A 22,976-nucleotide genomic window follows, 5' to 3' on the forward strand; every position below is an offset into this window, starting at 1 on the left:
ACAGACAGAAATACTAGTGGCAATATACGAAATATAAGAAAATATTTAATGTGAACGAGAATGGAGTCATAAGCGCTACACCCGAACATACCTGTTGATTATTCTTCGATGTACAATCTTCAGAATAATGATTCTCTCCGCACAGTCTTTAAGGAAGTCTGACATTTTTTGTTTTAATGCAGGTTTCATCTCATGTTTCGCAATGACCTTGAGGTGATCCCATGATGCTTTGCACCTTCGCTCCATCTGGGCCAAATTGTCTTGAAGCTGATCGAAATCCACCTGACAACAGCATCACAGGACAGGACTCACTACAGACTGCTGAGGACTCTCTTGAATGGATATGATATGGCATTTACTGTTAGTTACAAAGTGTTACAAAGTGGAGAAATTGTTTCATGAGCTTTTAAAAAGCAAACCTTGGTCAAACGGGTGATAGCTCCTATCTCAGAGTAGAGGTCAGTGCTGTCTGGAAACTTCTCAACCACGATGGAACAGACATGGTGTAGCAAGGACTGCTTGTGAACTGTGTCCTTCACCTCTGGGACTTTCTCCAAGTAACTCAGCTCAAAGCCTTTAGCCTACAGATGAATGAATACACAGCAACACAGTCAGAATGTGGGACGGAAACAACTGTCTGGCATTAAAAATCTAAAGCTCAGGCTGGGGGACCAAATTGCAGTGAATTTCCTTTTTGGCACGGCTGAAAAAGGGGCTCAATGGAGTTCGCTGAGTAGATATGTAGATTCATTAGGCTGGTGATTATCAGAAACCTCAATCTACTACAGACCCGACCAATTGTTATGCTCACCACAGTGGGGCTCAAAAAAAAAAAAAAAAAAAGCCAGAAGATAACATGAAAGACATAATCCGAACAGGATCTCCCTTGTTCCTCTGCCAGTTTTAAATGGTTTACTGCAAAATATAAATGCAGCGATTATGTGCGGGAACTGCTTGTTTTGATGTTGATGACTTATGTTTCCCTTTTGTATTTCTGGCACTCATATCCCAGAGGTTCACTTGTACATAGACCGTACACGCAGATGCAAGCTCACAAAGGCACACGCAAGGCCACATAAAGCCACAAAGGAGGACACAGATGCAATTTCACACACAAGCAGCCAGACAAACACAAACTGTTGGAAAGCACACAACCGCACAGCTTCCCTCCCTCCCTTTTTCCTCTCAGACAGATGGAGCCACGTCTAGTCGAGGACTTGATGAGCGTTTTTACTGTAGAAGGACAGTGTCTGGTGTGCGCAGTCAGGCAGCACATTTTTGTACACATAGAGTCCACTGTTATCCTTGTCAAATAAATATGTTGGCAGGGGAGTTGGGGGATGAGGAGAGCATGGGAGGAAATGGAGGAATTGAGTGTAAGACAGAGGGAGAGAGAGTGAAAAAACAGGAGCCTCTAAGCCATGTATGTCTTGGGGGTTACTCACATTTGTGCTATTGAGGAAGTTGCCTATGGCTAGCAATGTGGTCAAGATGTAGCGGAGCGTCTTGTTTTTCTCTAACTGGTCCATCCCTTCCTTCAGGTCCTGCAGAGGCTCTGCCACTTCCTAAAGGGGCATGAAAATGTATTCATGAAGCGCATTGCCTATTCATGCTAATTCATTATGCTCTCCTTCTCCTTTGATAATGATGCAGTAAATTGTTGAAAACACCAAAAAGTCTGTTTACAGGGCTATGTGAAAAAAAGTATAAAGCCTTTTGTGGCTCCCATACAAACTGTGTGAAGTGTGGTAAATATTCTCAATTTGATACCTCCAGTTCTACTGAATCAGTAGAATACTCTGTTAGGCTCTTTTAAATAGTACAATTCTGGGGAAAACACTTTCTCTAACTATGATTCTACAGCTAGCAGTTGGTTAGCTTCATTGGAAAAGGCCAGCCGTGTTACATCTATAGTAGCTGCAGCTGGCCCAGATAAAGCATGCACATAACCCTCTGTGAAATAACAAACATTTTAATGAGATTCAGAGGTGTTGGTAAACAGATGTTGTTGCTTTGTTGTTATCAGGATAGCTATTTCCAGTCTTTATGCTAAGCTAAGTGGCTGTAGCTTCATATTCATCATACAGACATGACAGTGGTATTGATCTTTACATTTACTTCTTGTTTAACTTTTCCTTTAATTCACTTAAGCATGTGTATTGCAATGTTAAAAAAAATATAGTATGTGGGTCAAGTGAGCAAAACTGGAAATGTATCGGACCTTCTCAATAAGCTCGTAGTCCATCTTGAATGCCCACAGCTGCAGGCGAGCAGACAGCTCTGTGATGGAGGAAAGAATGAGAAGGAACTGTTCAGCACTTCCCAGGGGAATATCAGGGTTGACCAGCTGAGCCTCCTGGATCCTCTGCTTCTCCTCCTCTGTGGGGATCATTGTCAAGATTTTCTGCAAGGGCGGGGGGTTGGACGAGAGGAGGCGAATGGGAAGGGAAAGAGAGGCTTATTGGATCATTCATCAAGTCAGCATATCATATTCAATGCCTGAGTTTAATTCTTTGCCCCATATGTCAGGGAGTAAATCATAGGTAGGGAGAGGAAACTGAAAATAATTCTGACATTTCTGGCTCGTTTGTCTGAGATGTTTCCCACAAACTTGTGTGACATCTGAACTTTCAACCTCACATTTGTTGTCTAGCTGAAAATATCTCCAGAGACAACGGTGGAGAGGAATACTCCTCACTGCTGGGAATGAACTCAAGAAGAAGCTCTGAAAACTACAGGTTATATAATACCAAAGGGATGCACCATTAAACATTGTCTGATGATGTGAAGTCTATAGTATGGTTTTTTAAAATGAGCTGAAAATATGCATCTATAGCTAACCTTTAATCATCACTGTGATAAATTACATGAGAACAGCCAAAACACCAGCCACACAGCCAGAAAATCACATGATATGTCAACGTCGTGGGTCATCACATCTAGATGAGTTAAATCACTCTTGTTTGGAGAAATCCATCAATCTATTTTGGTTTGTTCACTAAACATTATTCGAGAAAAGCACGTTTATTTTGGACTTCGGTGAACTGGGTTTGGTTGGAAATGGGTTTCATTTGATGTAACAGACAGTACTTTACAGTACAAAGTGACAGTTTAGATACAGTATGTGTCTTAAGGCAGAATCTCTTGAAAAATGCTTACCTCAATGCCCTCTTTGTTCAGTGCATACTCATCAAAATTGAGGATAGCAGTCTTAATGGTGCGGGGAGGAGGTAAGACAGTCAAGCCGATGTTTATAGCATTGCTGCGTTTTGAATCCAGCACTATGATTTCCTGTCGTTTGCCATCAACAGCCGCTTTCTATGAGAGATATTGAGAAATCACAGGTTGAGGATTCTATATCAGCTTGTGGTTCCTGAGTAGTGGAAGCTGTTCTTAATGGTTAAAAAAATGCACTATACAAAATGTATGTACAAACTTATCTAATTCATCACCATTTACCACAAAATGGAGATCACTTTGTATCTTAATCTCCATAATAAGGTTGCTATAAAATTGGCTCGTCGTTAACATTTGTGGCAAGTATGATCATAAGCCTGAATGATCCATAGATAGGAAGTGATGAAATAAAACATGGATGGATGAAGTAGCAAATTTGTTGGCACAAGAGTTGTACTCCAGGAAAAGCCAAGTTGTTTGCAAATGGAAAGATTTTTTACTTTCTAGTTAGTAAAAAACAGTTAAGGAAATAACACACATTTTCTAAAATCTGGTAGTATATATATATAGTGTGATTATGTGCAACACTGAGATATTATTCGTGAAAATTTGGCAGTTTGCCCTAAAGGAGGTGTGTCCTCTTGGGAGCATGAATGAAACTTCAAATTAATGAACGGACAGAGAATATAAATTAAAAGGGCTTCCTCCATTGTAAAATCAGATCAGATCAGATAAGATAAGATGAACTTTGTTGATCCCACAGTGGGGAAATTCACTTGTCGTGGCAGGTTTCACAAATTTTAAATGCTTACTTTACCTTACTTACAAACTTAATGTTATGGTGCTGGATAGCAGGAAATCCTGAGCTATGGGAGTCAAATCAGGACTGCAAAACAAAATCCAAACTATCCAGTAATGCTGCATGGTTCAACTGTAACAGCAGTACAGTGCTAAGTTACCTTCGTGACAGGCAGCTCCTTGGATTTGGACTCAAACAGCTGCTCCATCTTGGATGTGTCCAGTTTAATTGGCTCCAGTTTGGACCAGAGGGACTCCTTAAAGAATTTATGGTTCTTACACTGCCAGTCCACGGGACGCACCTCATTCCAGAAGAGACGAATGGTCTTCTTCTTCTTTTGGAAGAGAGGCACCTCCCCTCGATTCAGCTGAGGGGAGGGTGGCGGGATGGGGGCCATGAATGGTGGGGGTGGGGGCATCATTTTGCCAAGCATCGGAGGGGGAGGGGGGCACCCAAACAGGGGTGGGGGTGGCGGCAGGGCAGTACTGCATGGCGGAGGAGGAGGTGGAGGTGTCAGTTCACCTGACCCCATCACGCTGTCCATATCTAAAATGTCCAGGTCGTCTTCTTCCCTCAGGTCCGTGAAGTCCATTTCTTTAATCCGCAGCTCCTTGGGTGTGGCCATCAGCTGATCCCAGATATAATCCGATTCTTTCTTAGGTGGTAACGTTGATGAGGCAGCAGTTGCTGATTTGTCAGTCTGTTGCTGCTGCTGCTCTTTTGATGCTTCGACCTCAGCGGGAGATGTCAGGCCTTTGACCAAATCTCCAAACTTTTCCGCCACCGCTCGAACACTGCCCTGGTTGTCCAGATGTCCCACCTCCATTTTTTTCACATTTTCATCTTTGGCTTGTCTGTGAGCCTCCAGTGTGGAAATCCTGCTCGCCAAGCTAGCCACAGAGGAGTCGCTGACCTCTGCCTCCTTCTCACATTTACATGTTTCCTTCTCCGTTTCTGCTACATTACCTTCATCGTTGTCAGTCGTCTTCTGAGCGTAGAGCATGTCCAGCATGAAGCGCTTGCTGTTGAGTATTTTGTTACACTGGTCATTCACATCTGCGTCTTTAATACACTGGGTCCATTGGCCTGTTGATATGCACACATTTTTGACAATGAGAGAAATTTAAACTGTTTATTGTGAAAGAAAATGAGTAAAATTAGCAGCAGTCATACCTGCATCAATGTTACTGGTGAGTTTCTCCTCCCGCTCCTCCCTCTCTAGAGTGCTACTCGTGGAGGAGATGCTGGATGCAGAGCAGTTGTCCTTTTCATTCACCTCCTCATTCTGTCTCTCCTTTTCGCTCAGCAGTGCACTGTCTTCTACATCCTTTTCCGTCGTCTGCTCCTCCTCTAATTCAACATGCTCCTTCACATCTGCCATATCTGCCACTTCCACTTCCTCTACATGCTCTTCTGTCACTACCTCATCTGTGTTCTGTTTCTGCTCCTCAAGCTTCTCCTGCTCTCGCCTCTCTTCTGTCCCCGTGCTTGACTGTTCATCAGACGCCTGGTCTGACTCCATGTTGTGGTCAGACTGAGTCTCAGAAACATCCCCTGTCTCTGCAGTCGGCTCTGTCTCAGTCTGTTGCTCATCTGGCTTGGAGGGAGGTGTGTGGGAAGGTTCTGATACCGTTAACTGTGGTGCTGGACTTTTGGTCCTAGTCTGCGGGTCAAGGTTTGGCTCTGTGATATGTTCTGTTCCTGAAAAAGAATGCAAAACACTTACTTTGAATACTATGTGCCTTTATATTGTTGTTATTTATTATGATAGTATTCAGAAACATTCAACCAATAGCAGTACACATATAGTTCAACTAAAAGTGCTATACCGTAAGAGTGATATGATGCTGTCAGATAAAACAGTGTACACCAGAATATTACATAATATGATGAACTTGTGCATAATCAAAAGAGAGAAACAACCGTTTTTTGATTGCAGCAATAAATTACCTTCAAATAGCCATTTCAAGCATAGTGTGTACACACGTTTACCTGCTTCTCACCCTCTTTAGATATACTGCATCTGCATCTATTTTCCTACAACATCCCTGTTTCAACTGCACATTTTGATTTGTGTTTCTAGAGTCTCATAGTTATTCTTAATAACTAGTTTAAACTGATTTCTACGCAGTAATCCCCCTTGAAGGGTTAATGCTAAGCCCAGTGTGTGTGATCGGTGCCCTGACAGCCAATACTGTCTCCGTCAACGGTTGGCGAACGCCTTTTACCTGACGTCTGGTGTGCACTGGTGGTGACGTCTTCCTGTGAGATAAAGGACGAAGGTGTGGCGCAGCGGGATGCCGAGCGACTGGCAGGGTTGGAACTCAAACACAAAGTGATCTCTGTCCGGCCTCTTGTTGGCACTCTGGGACGCTCTCGCTCAAACTCCTCAGCGGCTAACCTCTCCACAGCCTTGTACCTGCAATGACAAAACGGGCTTTAGATGCAGGCTGATTGGTGCTAAATCTTTTTCAGCGCGTTGAAAGTTGTGATACAATCAGATAGGAATATACATGCAAAGGAATGCAAACTGGTATTGTTTATATCAATCTCTTTATATAACAAGCCTTTGAAGAAATGTATTAATTCAAAAATAAAGCTTCTTGAAAAGATTGCATGCTAGAGATATGAAGGCTTCATCCACCAGTGATGGAAAATTCAGTCAGGTTTTAGTGAATAATAACCATGATGCCAATATTAATGCTTTAAACAAACATGGCAGGTTTGTATTATTCAAGAGTAATTCAAACGATGACAAATGAAGTTGCTAAAGTGCTGTTTAACATTTTCAATGTTACTGATCTCAGTTCACACATTCTTTAGATTTCAATGAGATTCATGTTCTCATTCACAGGAGTGAAAAAGGTGAAGGTAAAAGAATGAGCTATAAATTATATCGCTCACACACAGACACAGTCGGAGGGAGATTGGAGACTGGACCACAACCATGCCAAAACACAATTACACACTTGTCCTGTTAACTTTGGGATGTCTTAACGGTGAGCTGGAGTGAAGGGGCTTTGATACCTATAACTCAGCCTTAGGCTGAGTGCAACGGACTTTACATCTGCTATCAATTTTAAAATACATTTTTTTTTACTTGTTTGATGTATCTTCACAACAGCAGCATTACTGTGGATCCATGTGAAGCTCACCTCTCCTCTCGGGCTTGTCGCGCTTCCTCCCTCTTGTCTACATAATCTCGACTGAGATAAAAAGAAAGAGTGAGAGAGATGAGGCAATTTAGGGTTTGTAGTCATGGTATGTACAAATTCATTCATTCATTTTTATTGCGATGATGATGATGCTAAACTTCATATTCATCATACAGACACTAAACTAAAAATGAAATGGTGGGTGCAAACAAAGCAAGCAGAACATCATAAAAACCATGACCAGACACTTGAGCAGAACATCTAATCTAATGATCATAAAGACAGACAACTGAGCTTTTATCAGACTCATGGGAGATTTGTAAATATCTCTCTTCAGTCATGTTTCTAAAAATGATCATATACCAACATGTATTTCTGGGCCTGGAGCACAAAGTGAAGGAACAGAGAATATTCTCTCTGTGATAAAGTCGTGCAGTGTTTTGAATGATTGATGAGACTAACTTGAAGCGGTTCCTCTCTTCCCTTTCAATTCGCTGCAGACGCTCTTCTCTTTCCAGGCGTCTCTTTTCTCTTTCTGCAGCCAGAGACTCCTGATGCTGTCTGTACGATGAAGTCAGCAAACCCCCTAACGTTGGTCTACATGGCAAATAGGAAAAAAACAAAACAATGTGACAATGACATCAAAACTGAGTAACTGGTTTGCGTGTTGATTGAGGAAATTTGCAGATTTGTTCAGAGATGAGCTTTGAGTTGATGTATACTTAATCAATCATATCCACAAAATGATGTGCATGAAAAAGGTTGCAATGCCAACCTGTCAACCGGCTTGGAGTCTGGTGTGGTGGTTGCTGAACCAGTGAAGCGCTGAGTGGGCGATGTAGGAGCCTGGTGCCTGCCAGGGTATGGAGTGCCATTGCCACTGATTCTGTTAAAAGAAGGCGAAAAATAACTGCTATGTTCTTTCCCAAGACATTTTTCCACTGACAGACAGAAAAGAAGTTCGAACATCACTTCAAGAATCCATGATGTGATGCAAAGCGAATTCCAATGGCATACTGCTGCAGGGTTTACACTGAGATATGACTGTGCTGAGTAAAAGAGCAGCGCACTTGAGCACGTTTTATTGGCTATCCAAACATGCCATGTTATCAAACTCTGAAGGGTATCTGGTAGGTCCGCTGCTCATGTGTGTATATGGAGACAATCTTTCATAAATCTTTTCACCAGCCCTACTCTTTCCTCTACAGTCTTGTACTATTTGAATCTGACTGGCAAATCATTCACATTTTGTCCCAGAACAGTTGCACAACACATAATAAAACAAAAATAGCTGAAATCTGTCACCAGAAACATAGTAGTGTTCAGCTATTAGTCTTGTACCAGAGTGTACTGAGTCAACAGTCTTGTCACAGTTGACCTGATGATTCCTGGCCTTACCTTTCAGCCCAACAGGGCTTTCTAGCTGAGCTAGATGTAGGAGAGCTGTTGATGTCTGTCAGACTGAAGATGGAAGTGAGAAAAAATAGAACAACAGTCAACAACGGTTAGATACTCCAAAGATAAAATAAGTAAATGTTAGTCACACAAATGAGATAGTGAGACAGCAGTCAGAGGTGGGAGGGCTGCAAGACCACACAACAACGGAGGCGACAGGAAGAAGACAGCATCTCTGTCTGTCACACCATTTCAGTGTGCTATCTAGAAAGATATCTAACTACTGTCAATTCTAATGAATACAGCTGTTTTGGAAGCTTTCTCTTTTATTTTCCACTGCATCGACAACAGGGATTGAGTTAGACTTGAGTTAGATCAGGGCTACACCCCGACGAACTGTTATGCCGGCTCAGATTTGGTTCTATTGCTTCAGATCTCTGCACAACTAAGGAACAGTTGCCATGACTTGCGCTAATATTTTGAATTCCTTCATGCTTTGAACTAATTTACTGACTTGACTTCGATTAGCAGTGGTGCAGGGCCACAATGAAAGACAGATGAGTCGTAAATGTTCTACAAAATTAGGCTTTCCAGCAACTGAAAAGGGAAGTAATTACGACTCTCCTTTTTGTGGTTACAGTATGTCTTTGGAGATGACAGATACAACATAAATCACCTTTTGATGGGAAATAAAGGCCGGTGTGACCAAGAAAACATTGTTTTTGTTTTAAGGGATGAAGGAGGTAGAGAGAAACTAAACTAAACCAAACATGTCTGACACAAGCATCCCTCATGGGACACAATTCAGAAGATTTTTGTTTTTTTTTTTTAGAATGGACTTTGTTGGCTTTGCTTGCAGTTGTCTTTGCTGAGTGTACAGTGTGCTACAAAAAGACACAGACACCAGTGACGGGGGGCGGGGGACAGTGCGTTTCCACAGTGTGGGGCATAATGGTGTGGGTATAACACAACTCAACGAACTATAGTGCCTGCCCCTCGAAGTGTGGTGTCCTTCTCTGTCCCAGCCCTTCTCACTCTCAGCCCGACAGACACCTGGCTCTGGTTCAAATCGGGGGACTGGGGGTGACATCGTGGGAGAGAGAGGGGGAGTGAAGTTGGGATAGACTGACACTGAGCACGTGCAAAGCCTGGCACTCTACTCAGGGCGAACAACAGGGGAGACACAGTCAGGTGGCAGGGGAGGAACACACCAAGGACTAAGGGTCCTCTTTTTAGGTGCGATGGACACAGGAGAAGACGTCCTGTTGTTGACGCTGAGATATTTTCTCTGCCCTTCAGTGTCACTGGCTTTAGGGAGGATGTTGGCCATACAGTTTAAGTTCAGACACATGCTAGGAGTGTCTGCTACAGCAGGAGCCACACTAGGATGACAAAATACAAGAGAGTCCAAAGGGAATGAGGAAAACAATCACACTTTCAAATGCAGAAGAACTAAGGAGATACTGTTTGAGAAAACTGGGAAACTTGATGGAGAGACCATAGCTGGCCTAAAATACCTGTGAGTGCCCTGTCTAGAAGACTCAGTGACTGGATGACTTTCATCATCTGCCTCTTCCTCGTTCTCCTCATCCTCCTCATCCTCCTCCTCCTCCTCCTCCTCCTCCTCCTCCTCTTCTTCCTCTTCCTCTTCCTCTTCTCTGTGGTGAGAGGAGGGGTCGAGGGTTGAAAGGAGGAAAGGGAGGATGCAGGTAGGCAAGAGGGATAAGAAATTGCGCAGAGACAATATGAAGACACACAGCAGAGGAAGACTTGGGAGAGACAACACACAGAGGTGATAAACACTGAGAAAAGGCTTGTCAACAAAGCATCAGATGAAGTATTAGAGTAGAGGAAAGACAAACACCGAAAGATGTACAAGAAGGTTGGTGGGTTTTGACAGTAGTCTCAAAATGTTAGTGATGGATATGCACAGACAACAGTTAGCACCACATTTCTGTGGCAGAATTAATAGACAACAGATATATAACAGCTTCCAGTGATTTTAATTGAGGAAAAAAAGGTTCAGTTGCATAGCAAGTGTTAGAGCTGTGAGAAGATGTCTTTTGAGTTTGAACTGATAGTCTGGAATACGTCGTCACACATGAGTCTGTGGCCAGTTGGCTATTTGGACTCCTCCTGGTTGTCTGGATTTCATTAACAATATGGAGAACGGTGAACTTCAAAGGCGGCATGGATTTCCTGTGGTGTACTTGAAGAAGCTAGTCTGGTATCATATGACCTGCTGGACTGAATTTAAGTACACCTAAATACCTGAGTGCTATGAAGAATATCATGCATATGCTACTTTGAAAAAAAAGGGGGGGTTTAATGAAAGGGGATTGAATTATGTTGAACGAGGAAAGACAAGGCATCGAATAATTCCCAGTTTAAAATTCATTTCTGGTTTTTGTCTTCTGATGTATGACCTATAATAAAAAATTGAATAAGGGTCAACATAATTCCCATGAACAGGGACTTTCTGACTATGTTTTTCTGGTGCTTTCATAGGGCACAGTCCAAGACACCGTGCAATTTAACAAGATTGCAGTTTGCTTTTTGAAGCAATCGCCACTTGTGCTTTCTCTGAGTTTGTGTAGTCACAAATGTTTTGACATATATAAAACAGATGGCATTGTGTGTATATGTGTGTGAGTTTTTAATGGACTTGCTCTGAAGGAAGTGTGAGACAGATAGCTCGTATCATGTGTTTGCAGAAGCTTCCTATTTCCATCAGTGGCACGAGAATGTCTTTGACAGTGGAAAAATTAATTTGAATGTCACTTTCCAGAAACTGTCTCCTCTTTGCCTTTCTTTAAATTACTATATAATTAAATTCTCTGCTTTGGCTCAGGACAGAATCAACGAATCTCTCCAAGAGTGAAATATAATACAAAACTTGCAGTCAAGCTGTTTCCTGTGAAACAGAGTAATACTCCACAGACCCTGGAATAATTTGTGATTCTGTTTTAGTTGCAGCTATCTCTCAGGGTTTAAAATATACTAGATCAAAACAAATCCCCTTCGCTGAACCTTTTGAAACCAGGATCAGACCAAGTTCAAGCTGAAATGGGAGGAAGGATCTTTTCTTCTCTTGAAAATCTTTTACTTTTCAGTCCCTCGCCCCACCTCACCTTTCACTAATGTCTTCAATGCGTTGGCCGCCGAAGGGCAGGAAGCTGCTTGAATGAGCATGAAGGTTACTGGGTGATGCTGGAGCAGAAGCATGTCCTCTGCTATTCTGGAGCGAATGTCTCCGGCTGCGTCTTCTCTCCAGGCCGCGTCTGTCGTTGGTGCCGCCGACGCTGGCCCGGCGGCGGTCCTTGCGGGCGCTGGGAGGCAACTGGGTTTCATCGTCCCCATCCTCATGACGGAGAATCATCTGAATCAAAGGCACCACAGGGGAGATGAGAAAATAAAATGTATGTGTGTACGGTGGTACACACTTTATTTCTGGCTGCTATAGGAGTATGTGGGTTGTCATGTGAGCTATGACCCATTATGAGAGCCACATGCACCTAAGGATGACAGTAAGGCTGGTTGTTCTGTGATAATGTGGGCCTTGCAGGCTTCCTGTACCTCGTAGATGTTGAACTGCTCTACGAGGTCAAGGTCTGTGCCTTTCCTGCCCAGGTGTCTCTGGGCCATGGCTTCGATGCCCTGCTCCTCCAGACAGTCTACCATGTCGTAGTACGAGTCCTGGTCTGGGAGGCCTGCCAGAGTCTGAAACGCAAGCACATTCAATAAAAAAAACACAATAAGAGTTCTCACCTCATCTCTGCAGTATTTTAGATTAACTGTGAGGGGAAAAATTAATTGGTACAATAAAGAGAGAGAGTGTGTTAAATGACTTCTGAAAGCACTATGCAAGCATCCTCTGTGCTATGAAGAACAGGTAGGCAGGTTCAGGTTCATTATATATGATACAATCCATACTTATTTTCAGTCAAGATAATTTTGAGGACTCTTCTGTGGCTGCTGCTGTAAACTACTACAACGAATCCTTTACTTAATAATGTGGAACAAGAGGAGTGATAACGGGTCAGATCATACTGCAGTCCTTTAGAATGCCTGAGGGTCTTATTGTTTTAATCTGGGTGACATTTTGTCACAAATGCAATCACAACATACAGATTGAATTTGCACCTGATCCAATCGAAGTGGTCTTGCAGTTCTGATCACATCTATTGGAAACAATGCTACTGCACTGTGAGCGCTTACATCAGTCACATCAACAGACTTTTATCCTCATCCAGATAAGAAACCCAGATGTGCATTACTTTTAATGTAATTTGTAATAGGGGGTATAAGATAGAGACCCAGGAAGAAGATTATACCACAAGGCAGCAGACCATATTCCAGGGTAAAATGTTGGTTTACTGACCTTATTGATGAGTGTCATCGCATACACCAGCAGCTCTGTATCCACACCGTCCTTCTCATCTAGGATCTCCATGATGTTTGACCATAGCTTTGTGCCTGCAACAGCAAAAGGCATGTCACACATTGCATATCAAGATACAAACACACAGCAGGACACAGTGACCTATGTTTTTATGGAGACACCGGATAATAACACATCCTTAACTAATCCATGTCCTCATATTAAAGCATAAAAAACTATTGCAACCTTGCAGCTTCACCAGGGTGCGAGAATAAAAACACAAATTGTTGTTGTCTCATGGCAAGAGAAATGAAGTCATGGCAGTCTTCCTCTGCAAAAGTGGGCAGTGGAAAAAGAGAGCAGGGTGACTTGATCTCCAGTGAGCAAGAAGCAGCCTCGTGTCTCAGCCACAAGGGTCAAGTCCATCCTCTTCTCATCAGGGGACTGGGGATCAGGTTCAGTCTTCTTATGCAACAGCAGAAGTGACGGGATAAAACAGAGCTGAGACAGTGGGATACCTGAGCCCTGCACACTGATGCTCAACCCCCGCAGCACAATGTGGAGCCTTACAGAGCGGCAGGTGACCCCACTGCTGACAGGAGGTACAGTCTTTCTCAATAAGCCTAGCTTCATGAAAGACCGGGACAACTGATCTGATGACTATGTAACAGGAGACTGTAATCTGCAGTAAGCTGAGCTGCACTACAGCCACCATGGAAGGCTTGATTAATGAAATTGAGAAAAAAAAAATCTACCAGAAATGATGATGATATTAACATCCCAACATCACTGTAATAGAACCATACAGTATGCTATATTCTATTAAAGAGTGGATTAAATGCATGGATCTGTAGAATTTGCTTTAAATTGCATTTTGACGACCAACCAATGAGTATTTTGAAAGTGTATGAGAAGTATCTGGTTGTTCACTATGCTAATTACACTGCTTGCTGGTTAGCCTGGGCTCTTACCTCTTTTGGCATCCACCACGTTCACAGCTTTTATGAGCAGGGCGGCGTTAGACTCGGTGTACTCCACAAACACCAGCAGCAGCTTTAGGGCTGTCTTAACCACCAGACGGAACTACGCAAGGAGAAAAATTAAGTTAACACAGAAATCACAATGTGGAGCTGGCCCTTAAATCCAAGCACACAGCCCATTTAATTTCAGCTGTAAACTTTATGTTTCTGACACATTGTGCCAGTTCTGTGCCAGCCCTTGAACCTCAAACTATCAAATAGCATCATATTTTCTTATAAAAGCTTTTCCTGTCTGAACCGTCTTGAGAGGTTTGATAACAACCTTGTGTGACGCTGAGGCATATTTACGGTAATAGACAGCTCATGAAACATGATGTTCTGTACTCAAGACGGTATGGGATCAGCACAAAGGTAAAAATGACCACAACTGGAATAAAACTGGGTCTGAAAAAATATGTGAAGCAGCCTGCTGTCAAAATTTACACCACCTAAAATATAAAAAGGATAGAAAAAACTCTTAAAGGGGGTTGATAGGCTTGATGTACGACAAAGCTGTCAACAATAACGTGCTAGAGAGTATAAATCATGATCATGTCAGTGTTGATAAAGCCATGAGGGTTAATTTAACTTTTCTGTGCATCTGCCACATCAGCACTTCAAGCAACACCCCAGTGATCATAGTCACAGTGACTGTTGGCAATGGAAATTTGCCACAGAAAATTATTGGGAAAACAGGGTTTGATTAAAAAGAAACACAGTGGATGTCAAATTTCAGTATTTATACAGCAAGGCAGAGAAGTAACCAGTAAGAACAGAAAACACTGTGGAACGTAGTTGCCTTATCTGCTGAAAATATGCTGCACATGCCCAAATCCGACCACTAGAGGGCTGAGGTAGCCACAGTGACTGGAGCTTTTCAAAGCATGTGATAATTTCAACATCGTCAGAGCACAGATGGGGTTGCTGAGTTGATTTTACAGTAGATTTGATGTGCTGTGGTGAAATTTAATGTATATATTCTTTACCTTGGATCCAACCAGAGTGTAAAGCCACTGGACCGTTTCATTGTGAGATATGAGGCCGTTCATCCCATCGACGTACAGCATTATCTGACCAAGGGCTGGAAAAGAGAAAGAGAGGGAGGGAAAGAGAGAGCGAGACAGAGAGAGAGGTTTGGTTGATTTGCCATTTCACTTTAAACTAAGCATTATATTTGTCCTGCTCACTATAAGAACAAGAGGTACAGTAAATGCTTTCTCTGAATGTTTGCTTTTTTCCCTGATCATGAGTCTCGGTGGAACCCTTTCTAGGCAAAGGAGGTGAAACTTAACCCTCAAAGACTTGCATGGTTGTCCTTCCTGGAGAAGCACTAAATAACGTTCCTTTATCATTTCTTTTAGCTAATTTCGCAGCGTTTGCGTAAATAATGATGTCATATGAAAAGAAAATTGAACAAGAACATTATTAGGAAAGACCAAAAGTTTCTCCTGTGGCAGTTGCACATACAGGTATAAGCAAGCGCTCACACGGATGTGTATTGTGTCAGGGACATTCCTCTGGCCATCATGATTAAGTCTACATACAAACTAGAGTGGCTGTGGACATAAACGTTTCAACAATTAGGTGAAGACCTAAAAAGAAAAACACTGCTCATTCATTCATCCCTCAATGCAGTGGACATAACTGGAAGGAAAATATTTGAGCAAAGTTCCTCAGTGGATGCTGACATGACTTCCATCTGTAACAGGATACATAAATAAGAACATAATAAGAGCCAAGGGATCTCAGTGGGGGGCAGTAAAAGTGTAGGGCTTCTGTTAAAGAAGGAGAGGGGGTAGGGAGACAAACACTGCAGTGGAACAGACAAAAGCTCCCTTTAAAACCGTAGTCATTTTTTCTAACGGCATGTCAGTGGCCATCCATGCACAAAACATTACTGCATTCACTCAGAAGACAGCAGTAACAGGATGAGCTCAGCTTGACGCCAGTGCAGTTTCAAGTGATAAAAAAGCTGAGACATGTGAACATGTGACACATCTAAAGTGGAACATTTTTGGAGAGCCTGGCTGGCTTTTTACTTGGCAGAAGCTGTGGTTTTTCAGAGGGTAATACCCATGAGTATTGTCTGAAAAAAATCAATGGAATTCCTAAAGATGACAAAAGGTGAGCTTGTGCTGATGACTAGCTGGAGAAATTATTCACTGGCTGTAAACGCTGACACACCAGGTTTGAAGTGTTAAAAGTGTTAAAAATCTAGGAAGAAAAACAGAAACAGAAAAACAGGCACTGAATCTTCAGTCTTCAGAGTTCAATCTCTGACCAACATCTAGATAAAGCACTTACTGAGAGCTCCTTAAAACAGTTTCTGAGAGAGGCTGCAAGCTTCGATCATATATTTTTCCTCCCCTCTTCTCTAGAGGGGCATGAAAATTGTGAATATTCTGTAGATAAGCCAAAATTCCCAGGTGCAGCTGCTTTGTGTGCATAGTGCATGAGACTGTGTGGGCGGACACATGAGAGTGCGTGTGTGTTTGTGTGTGTGTGTGTGCGTGCGTGCTGACGGGCCTGCCGCCGCTGCTGCCGCTGCTGCTGCTGCAGCAGATCATCTTTTATCAATCTGGGTTAATTACTCCCAACATGTCAGGCCAGAGCATTCCTAACAGTCCTCTCCTGCTGGGAGCTCAGAGCCGTGTGTCACAGCCGTCAGCAGCAGCGTGGACAATATGGCGAATCAAAGCAGACCACATCAGAGTGTGTTTATGAAAACATGATTAACCCCCCTCAGTCAGCGCGGCCAGAGTGTCGCCCTCTCCTGTAATCTCCCCCCCTCACACTCTGATGGGACCACTGCTGACAGATGAATGACAGCAGTAATGACCTGACATACAGCTGCTCTACAGAGAACAGCATGGATTCCTATGGAGAACCGTTTACCAAAAAAAAGGTAAGAGTGGCTAAAACAGCTATTCACAGCAGTTCTTAAAACAGAGACAAACAGCTGGATGAGCAATGAGCCTCACGCTTCTTTTCAAATTGGTAGCTGATGTCTGACCTGCAGTATCATCGCTGCACGGACTTTTATCTCTTGTGTGCACCTGCGTACAGTATCTGAGAGGTTTTGAGGAATGTCCATTGAAGGCAGGGGTGCGAAAGGAGAAGCAGCCTTAATGAGCCTTTTAAAAGTGTCATTACATAACGTAAAGGTTCAGCTGCTGACAGACAAGACTTAACTGATTGTTCTCAAAGGTCAGCCACAAAATGAAATGACTTTTAGATCATTCTGACATGTTATCTTAGGACATTATTTAAAGATGTCATCTGCGGGTTAGGGTGGCTTTTTTGCTTGCAGTCAAGTAAAATAAAATCAGAATGAATGTCTATATCGTGTATGAATTTAATTTAGTGAGAAGTTAAAATACAGAAATGATAAGATATTGAAACACTTGTGAAATACACCAGAGACCACACAATCACTACCTTTTCTTTCACATTCATTAAAACTGCTGCTTCATGAAATTATTCAATGCCAGCTGCCATTTATACACGATTCAACTTTGAGTACCAGCAACCACACAAACTGCAGTTATCCAGTGAGCACTTAGGTAAAATGATACTGTAACTGTTTTTCTTTTCTTTTTTTTTTAAAAATTACCTTTCATTATGGGAAACTGCAACCCTCAGAGTCTGCTCAGAAACAGTTTAAAGGAAACATTTAATGACTCTCAAAGCGATCACCTTCGTGAACTTCAAATGGAAGCGTTTTCCACATACTGTTGATTGAATTAGTCACGAAACTGCTCTGGAAAATAAAATTTGCAGTTAAGGCCTTGAAAGTGTGATGAAATCTTCCAGTCTTGTAGCACTGTGGGCAACTGAGCCCATGGATCCAGAGCCTGGGATTTGTTTTAAAACTCTACAACAGACAGTCATCGATAACTTCGGAGCAGGGTTAATAAAAAGAGCATGTGAGTACTGAGTCTGTACAAGACACCCTCCACTTCAAGCACTGATCCAGGGCCAAAAATGTGGGTCTGCATTCGAGTAGTCATGAGCAGCTCTACAATACCTCACACAAAGTACAACAATAACATTGCTAAGTCTCTTTGCATGTATGTCACGTAATGAGATGCTGGCAGACAACGAGCTTCCTTCAAAACACAGTGATTAGAATATAAATCTAAGCCATTATAGGAAAGGATTGCTGTGGAGGGAAGATTTAGCTAAAAAGAAACTTGGAAGTGTTCAATGGCCAGCCTGGCGTCTGTGCAGCACTCTCACACTCCATTTCTTTCAATACTTAACATACGTTTGCCTTGAGAGTAAATGCAACATCTGAATGGTAGCGGGGTGCAGAGGGGAACCACAGACCCACTGTGCAGATGAGACAGACCCTGTTCCCGTGTCTGAACCAGAACCCTGACACAAGCAAAGACTTCAGCAACTGAGGTCGGCTGGAAGTGTTTCTTCGGGGCCTCTCCCTCTCATAAACCACAGCAATTATCTTCCACAGCCTGAGGAATGTGCAGGAAGGGCAGCTCCCTGACCACTGCTGAGGTGAGAAGCACTCTGAGGTCCGGGTGGCACCATCGACACGAGCCGGCTGACTTACACATAGATATACATTTAAAAAAAAACTTATCTATGAAGGTACAAGAAATCAACTCAACAGCTTCTCCTCAACAGCTGTTCCCTCAACCTCCACTCACCACTCGTGCCCCCTTTGGTTTCACTTGCTATTTGGAATTTATCAAAACTGGGTCAGCCAAAATGTCTGTCAGTGTGCAACGTTTATTTTACCAGGACTTTGGGATAAGGGCCAAATCTCCATCCCATACAGTGCAACTTAGAGCCTCTTATCTCGTTATGCTGGGCATTAGCCGGGAGCCGCACTCAGGTCTGTAGTGTGCCTTTACTGCACCTTACTGCGAAGAAACGTTTTTATATAGATTCTTGTTTTAGTATGTCACTATAATTATAGTAAATGTTTTGAATTTGAACAGTAGAGTGTCCACACTGGATTCTGGTAATGTATGAGTAGAGACACAGACAGCACTGACCTGTGAATTCATTATTTCTTATGTCTGCACTACCAGTAGTCATTACTGATAGTGAGTCATCACATAAACGAAGGAATACTTTCATCCAACATTTACTCATGAAAAAAAACAAACAAAAAAACAAACAAAGACACATATTTTCAGTGTCATGTTTAATACAGGTTCTGCCTTTGTTATGTCCACTAAGTCCATCTAAACATTTAAGTATAAATAGCTTTTAGGTCACTTCTTGGGCAGCTGAGTAGGCTGTAAATACAGCATTGGAATGTAAGTTAATGGTAAATATGTAAACAAACAAATGCCTATTTATGCCTCCTGCAGACAGGAGCACAATTAGGATTCATTCAGAGTTGTTGCCGGTGTTTTGAAAAGCTTAAGAGCTACATTTAAATATCCAGCTAAAGGGCTCTGATGCTGGACAGGTAGCGTACAGTGTGTTTAAAACAGTTGGTTTCTTTAGCTGAAAACGCAGTTCATGACAGCCATGAGAGCGAGCCAATGAAGCTGCAGGCTGTAGAAAGCAAAACAATGAGCTAAAGGACCCTGAAAAGGCTCTGCAGAGATGAGGGGGTGCACAGAGCTGAGCGAGAGCGGCTGCTTTAACACTGTGCATAGTCACTTCATGAATTGTCTGTTCTGATATATTTCTGCAGAATTTAGACCACTAACTGCTTTAAAACAAGCAATGAAACATAAAAGGTGCAAAGATTTCCTTTTGGTACTGACATTCATCATTCTGTTTATAGAATTTAACACAGAAAGACAAGTTTATTATTCACGCCAATTACATTACTGTATATGAAGAGGGTAAAACTTGTTCATGAGTTACGTTCCATTTGTTATTCAGCTAATCACCCAGACTATTAGAGCCAGACAAACAGCCCCTGCCAGACCAATTCCACTCCCTGAGCTGACTGCCAGAATTACATTGAGCCCCATACAGTAAAACAACAGGGGGATGCTTCCATTTTCAGTCCTGAATACATGTTTGCCACAATTTGACACAATTTACCGTGGGCCTGAGCCCAAGCAAATCCCCCAAATTCCCCAAAGAAAAACAAACAAACAAACCTAATGGAACAACAGCATGAAGTAAGGCAGGGGAGCCTCTCCAGCATTTGGATGAGCGAGCTCTACAGGCACTGCAGACCTGATGAAGTGCTGCAGTGCAGAGCAGCAGGGCACACAGAGCCGAGTAGACTGCAACACTGCACAGAGCATAAAAAGACTCAAACATGTCCTATTTTCTATACATTTCTATTTCTTGCATATTTAAAACAGTGTAGATCTGATAGATTAAAGGTGTCATTGTACTACAGAAGTTTGATAAAAAACCATTTTAGGACAGTTGGGAAAGCCAAACAGATGAGTTTTTCCCATCCCAAGCAAGCAGGGACGACTCGTGAAAAGCTACTGCGCGACAACCACCCACTTGTAAAGCGAACTGAAAGATGAGCTGCGGTAAATTCTTACTGCTCTTGAGAGAGTAGTGGTGTGATTCGCTCTGGTCCTGGCCAGCCATATGCTGAATTCAGTCCCAAAATACAGTCAGCTCACAAGAATCAGCCGTAAAAACCCACTTGATTTCAGTCTGCGTGCTACATTACTGTAAAAGATTTATTTTTTTTCCAAATTATAGTTTATGTATCTTAGACAGCAAGGTCAGAGATGATAAAATAAGAGCAAGGAAATGAACCAAATCAAACATTCCTATAATATAATTGGCTTGTGTACTGAATACTGTTACAGCAGAGCAGGGTTGTAATCCCACTGCCAGAGGGTTCGCTGAAAACTTCTACAGATGAAGGAAGAAGAAAAAGGGGGAGGCAGAATATAGGTCAGGCAGGTGGGGTTGAAATGGGTTCAGATGCAAGTGGTCTGTTCATGTGAGGGGGATCTGTGGGGGTCTGTGGGGGTCTGCAGGGTCTGACAAGGAGGGGGAGACAGGGTGGGACGTATCCGGGAGGAACAAGGCTCTAAGCTTAACCAAAAACATGAAAACGGGTTGTGTTTTTCTATACCAAAAAAAACAAAACTTTTAATTGTGAGACTGTAGGTAAAGGATGTTAAAGCGACAGGTGGTGTTATTTCTTTTATTTTTTATTTTTTCCAAGGGAATGAGTATATACAGGATAGTATGTTTCCAGTGCAGCACTGAGTATGTCAGTCAGTTTGAGAGCTGGTGATTTAATTTACTAGTGAGAGGCCATGCTGAAGGGAAAGACAAAATGTTGCCAGTGGAGCAAAGGGAGTTGAGAGGTTGTAGGCTGAAACCATGTGTAACGCTCATTTCCTAAATTTCCTCCAACTGAATGAAGTCATTTCTGTCTCAGGCAGGTACAGATGCTAAATTACGTATGAGAATATTATTGGCTTTCTCAAGAGGACAAAACCTTGTTGACAATGGAAATAATTTGGAGGATTTTTTTGTTGGCTGTGGGTGTTTGGTTTGGAGGCTAGCAACTACTTTTACAATGAGACAACCTGGTGAGTGACCTGTAGATCATAACCTGCGCATTAAAATAGAAGTGTGAATGAGTAATGAGTTTTTTTTTTTTTTTTTTTGTGTGTGTGTGTGTGTGTGTGTGTGTGTGTATGAGAGTGTTTTTCAAATTGAAAAGCAGAGAGAGGGAGTGGACAAAGGGGCACCAGGAGACGTGGCTGCCACTGAGAGTTGCACGAGATCGGGTGGAAAACATGCACATGTTCCCATGGGGATCTCATTACAAACCAAGAGTTCAGGTTTCTGCTGGTATGACAAGGGCATTCCTGGAGATCTCCTCACTCCAAACACAGCCCTGGTCCCACCTATATGTGTCAGCAGTTCCTGTGTTTTCCATATCAAATTTCCTTTATCCTGGAGGATGTAACAGCGAATTTTCCTCAACTTCTTCTACCAAATGTTCTCGCGTAATCGCACCAACAAGGAAGCGATCGCACCTATAATGACCTGCATATGCACTGATACATTTACACAAAGCCTCTCAACCGAGCCCAGACAGAATGGAATTGTTTATCCAGACGATGGGCCATAGTAAAAGGACTCCCCCCCTCTAGAAGAGACAACCTATAACACAGCCAGACAACACAATACGCACTGTTTCCAACAGGAGCTTCCAGCACCAACTGTGCCTGGGTTTTCACTTAATGCTCAGCAAAACAGTCCAACCAGCAAAGGTAGAATTCAATTACACTCTGTTAAATATTTTAAGGACGTGGGTCAGAGCATTACACAAAAAACAATGACCCTGATTCTAATGTCATTTTTGTATGTAATGGTATGTTGGAAAAATGTTTTTAAATATAAAACAGAGTAGGGACATTGGCTCTATGAGATCACAGAAAGGTCAGTCAGTATCTGATGATCATTATGAAGTGATGCTTACACTGTTATAAAGATAGACACTTCATGAAGGATTTTAACTTTAATTAGTGTTGGTTCTTAGCTGTGTGCAATGGAGATATTGCAGGATTTCCATCCAACTACTGATTAAAAACTCCTTATACGACAAAGGAGGAGCGAATACGTAGAATTAGCAGCTAGTATGTTTGCTTACAATGAAAAGACATGACACACATGTGTCACTTGCTGTTCTGCCTTGCTCATCTGCCATGCGTGAAATGTATCGCCACAACACTGAGAAACACTGCAGAGACCAACAATGGCTCCAACAAAAGGGTCTTGTGTTTCAGGTGCACTTGTAGCCTTGTGAAAAAGACTGCTGCCCACTAAACCTACTGCTGTGTGTGACACTAAAGGCTGGACTGAGCACTGTATTGGGAGCAGTGTTCCATATCCCAGACAGTTTAAGAGGCAATGAAACACTTGACTAGAGCACATGTCCCTTTCCCACCGAAGCCCACTGAGCAGCTCCCTCTGGAAACAGGGAAGTAAAGGTGCTTTAACTTATGGCACTATAACTGCTGTGTCATTAAAAACAGAAGATCTCAAAATGGTAGCCAGAGAGGGAGAGCTACATGGATAGCAAGAGAGATGAAGAAAGGATGAGATAAAAGCACAAAGTGAAATAT

The 22,976-nt window shown here is 42.5% G+C and overlaps 1 protein-coding gene across 5 annotated transcripts in view; it reads right to left on the reverse strand.

The window, feature by feature from the left end:
- fhod3b (formin homology 2 domain containing 3b) overlaps positions 1-22,976 on the reverse strand; it is a 92,733-nt gene that overhangs the window by 6,514 nt on the left and 63,243 nt on the right. For 2 of the 5 annotated variants that reach the window (XM_046398785.1, XM_046398780.1), the window contains exons 6-24: positions 14,913-15,007; positions 13,879-13,990; positions 12,908-13,002; positions 12,103-12,246; positions 11,658-11,905; positions 10,044-10,184; positions 9,738-9,908; positions 8,530-8,592; positions 7,907-8,017; positions 7,594-7,728; positions 7,132-7,182; positions 6,205-6,395; positions 5,150-5,677; positions 4,137-5,062; positions 3,160-3,318; positions 2,222-2,404; positions 1,446-1,565; positions 420-581; positions 92-282 (exon numbers count right to left, since the gene is read on the reverse strand). In XM_046398785.1, coding sequence (XP_046254741.1) covers positions 92-282; positions 420-581; positions 1,446-1,565; positions 2,222-2,404; positions 3,160-3,318; positions 4,137-5,062; positions 5,150-5,677; positions 6,205-6,395; positions 7,132-7,182; positions 7,594-7,728; positions 7,907-8,017; positions 8,530-8,592; positions 9,738-9,908; positions 10,044-10,184; positions 11,658-11,905; positions 12,103-12,246; positions 12,908-13,002; positions 13,879-13,990; positions 14,913-14,993 — 3,812 coding nt within the window. In that variant the 5' untranslated portion in view covers positions 14,994-15,007. The remainder of the gene's footprint in view (positions 1-91; positions 283-419; positions 582-1,445; positions 1,566-2,221; positions 2,405-3,159; positions 3,319-4,136; positions 5,063-5,149; positions 5,678-6,204; positions 6,396-7,131; positions 7,183-7,593; positions 7,729-7,906; positions 8,018-8,529; positions 8,593-9,737; positions 9,909-10,043; positions 10,185-11,657; positions 11,906-12,102; positions 12,247-12,907; positions 13,003-13,878; positions 13,991-14,912; positions 15,008-22,976) is intronic. The other 3 variants (XM_046398781.1, XM_046398783.1, XM_046398784.1) reach the window with 3 other exon arrangements.

This window comes from Scatophagus argus, chromosome 9, assembly GCF_020382885.2.
Source record: "Scatophagus argus isolate fScaArg1 chromosome 9, fScaArg1.pri, whole genome shotgun sequence".
Classification (NCBI taxonomy): Eukaryota; Metazoa; Chordata; class Actinopteri; family Scatophagidae; genus Scatophagus; species Scatophagus argus.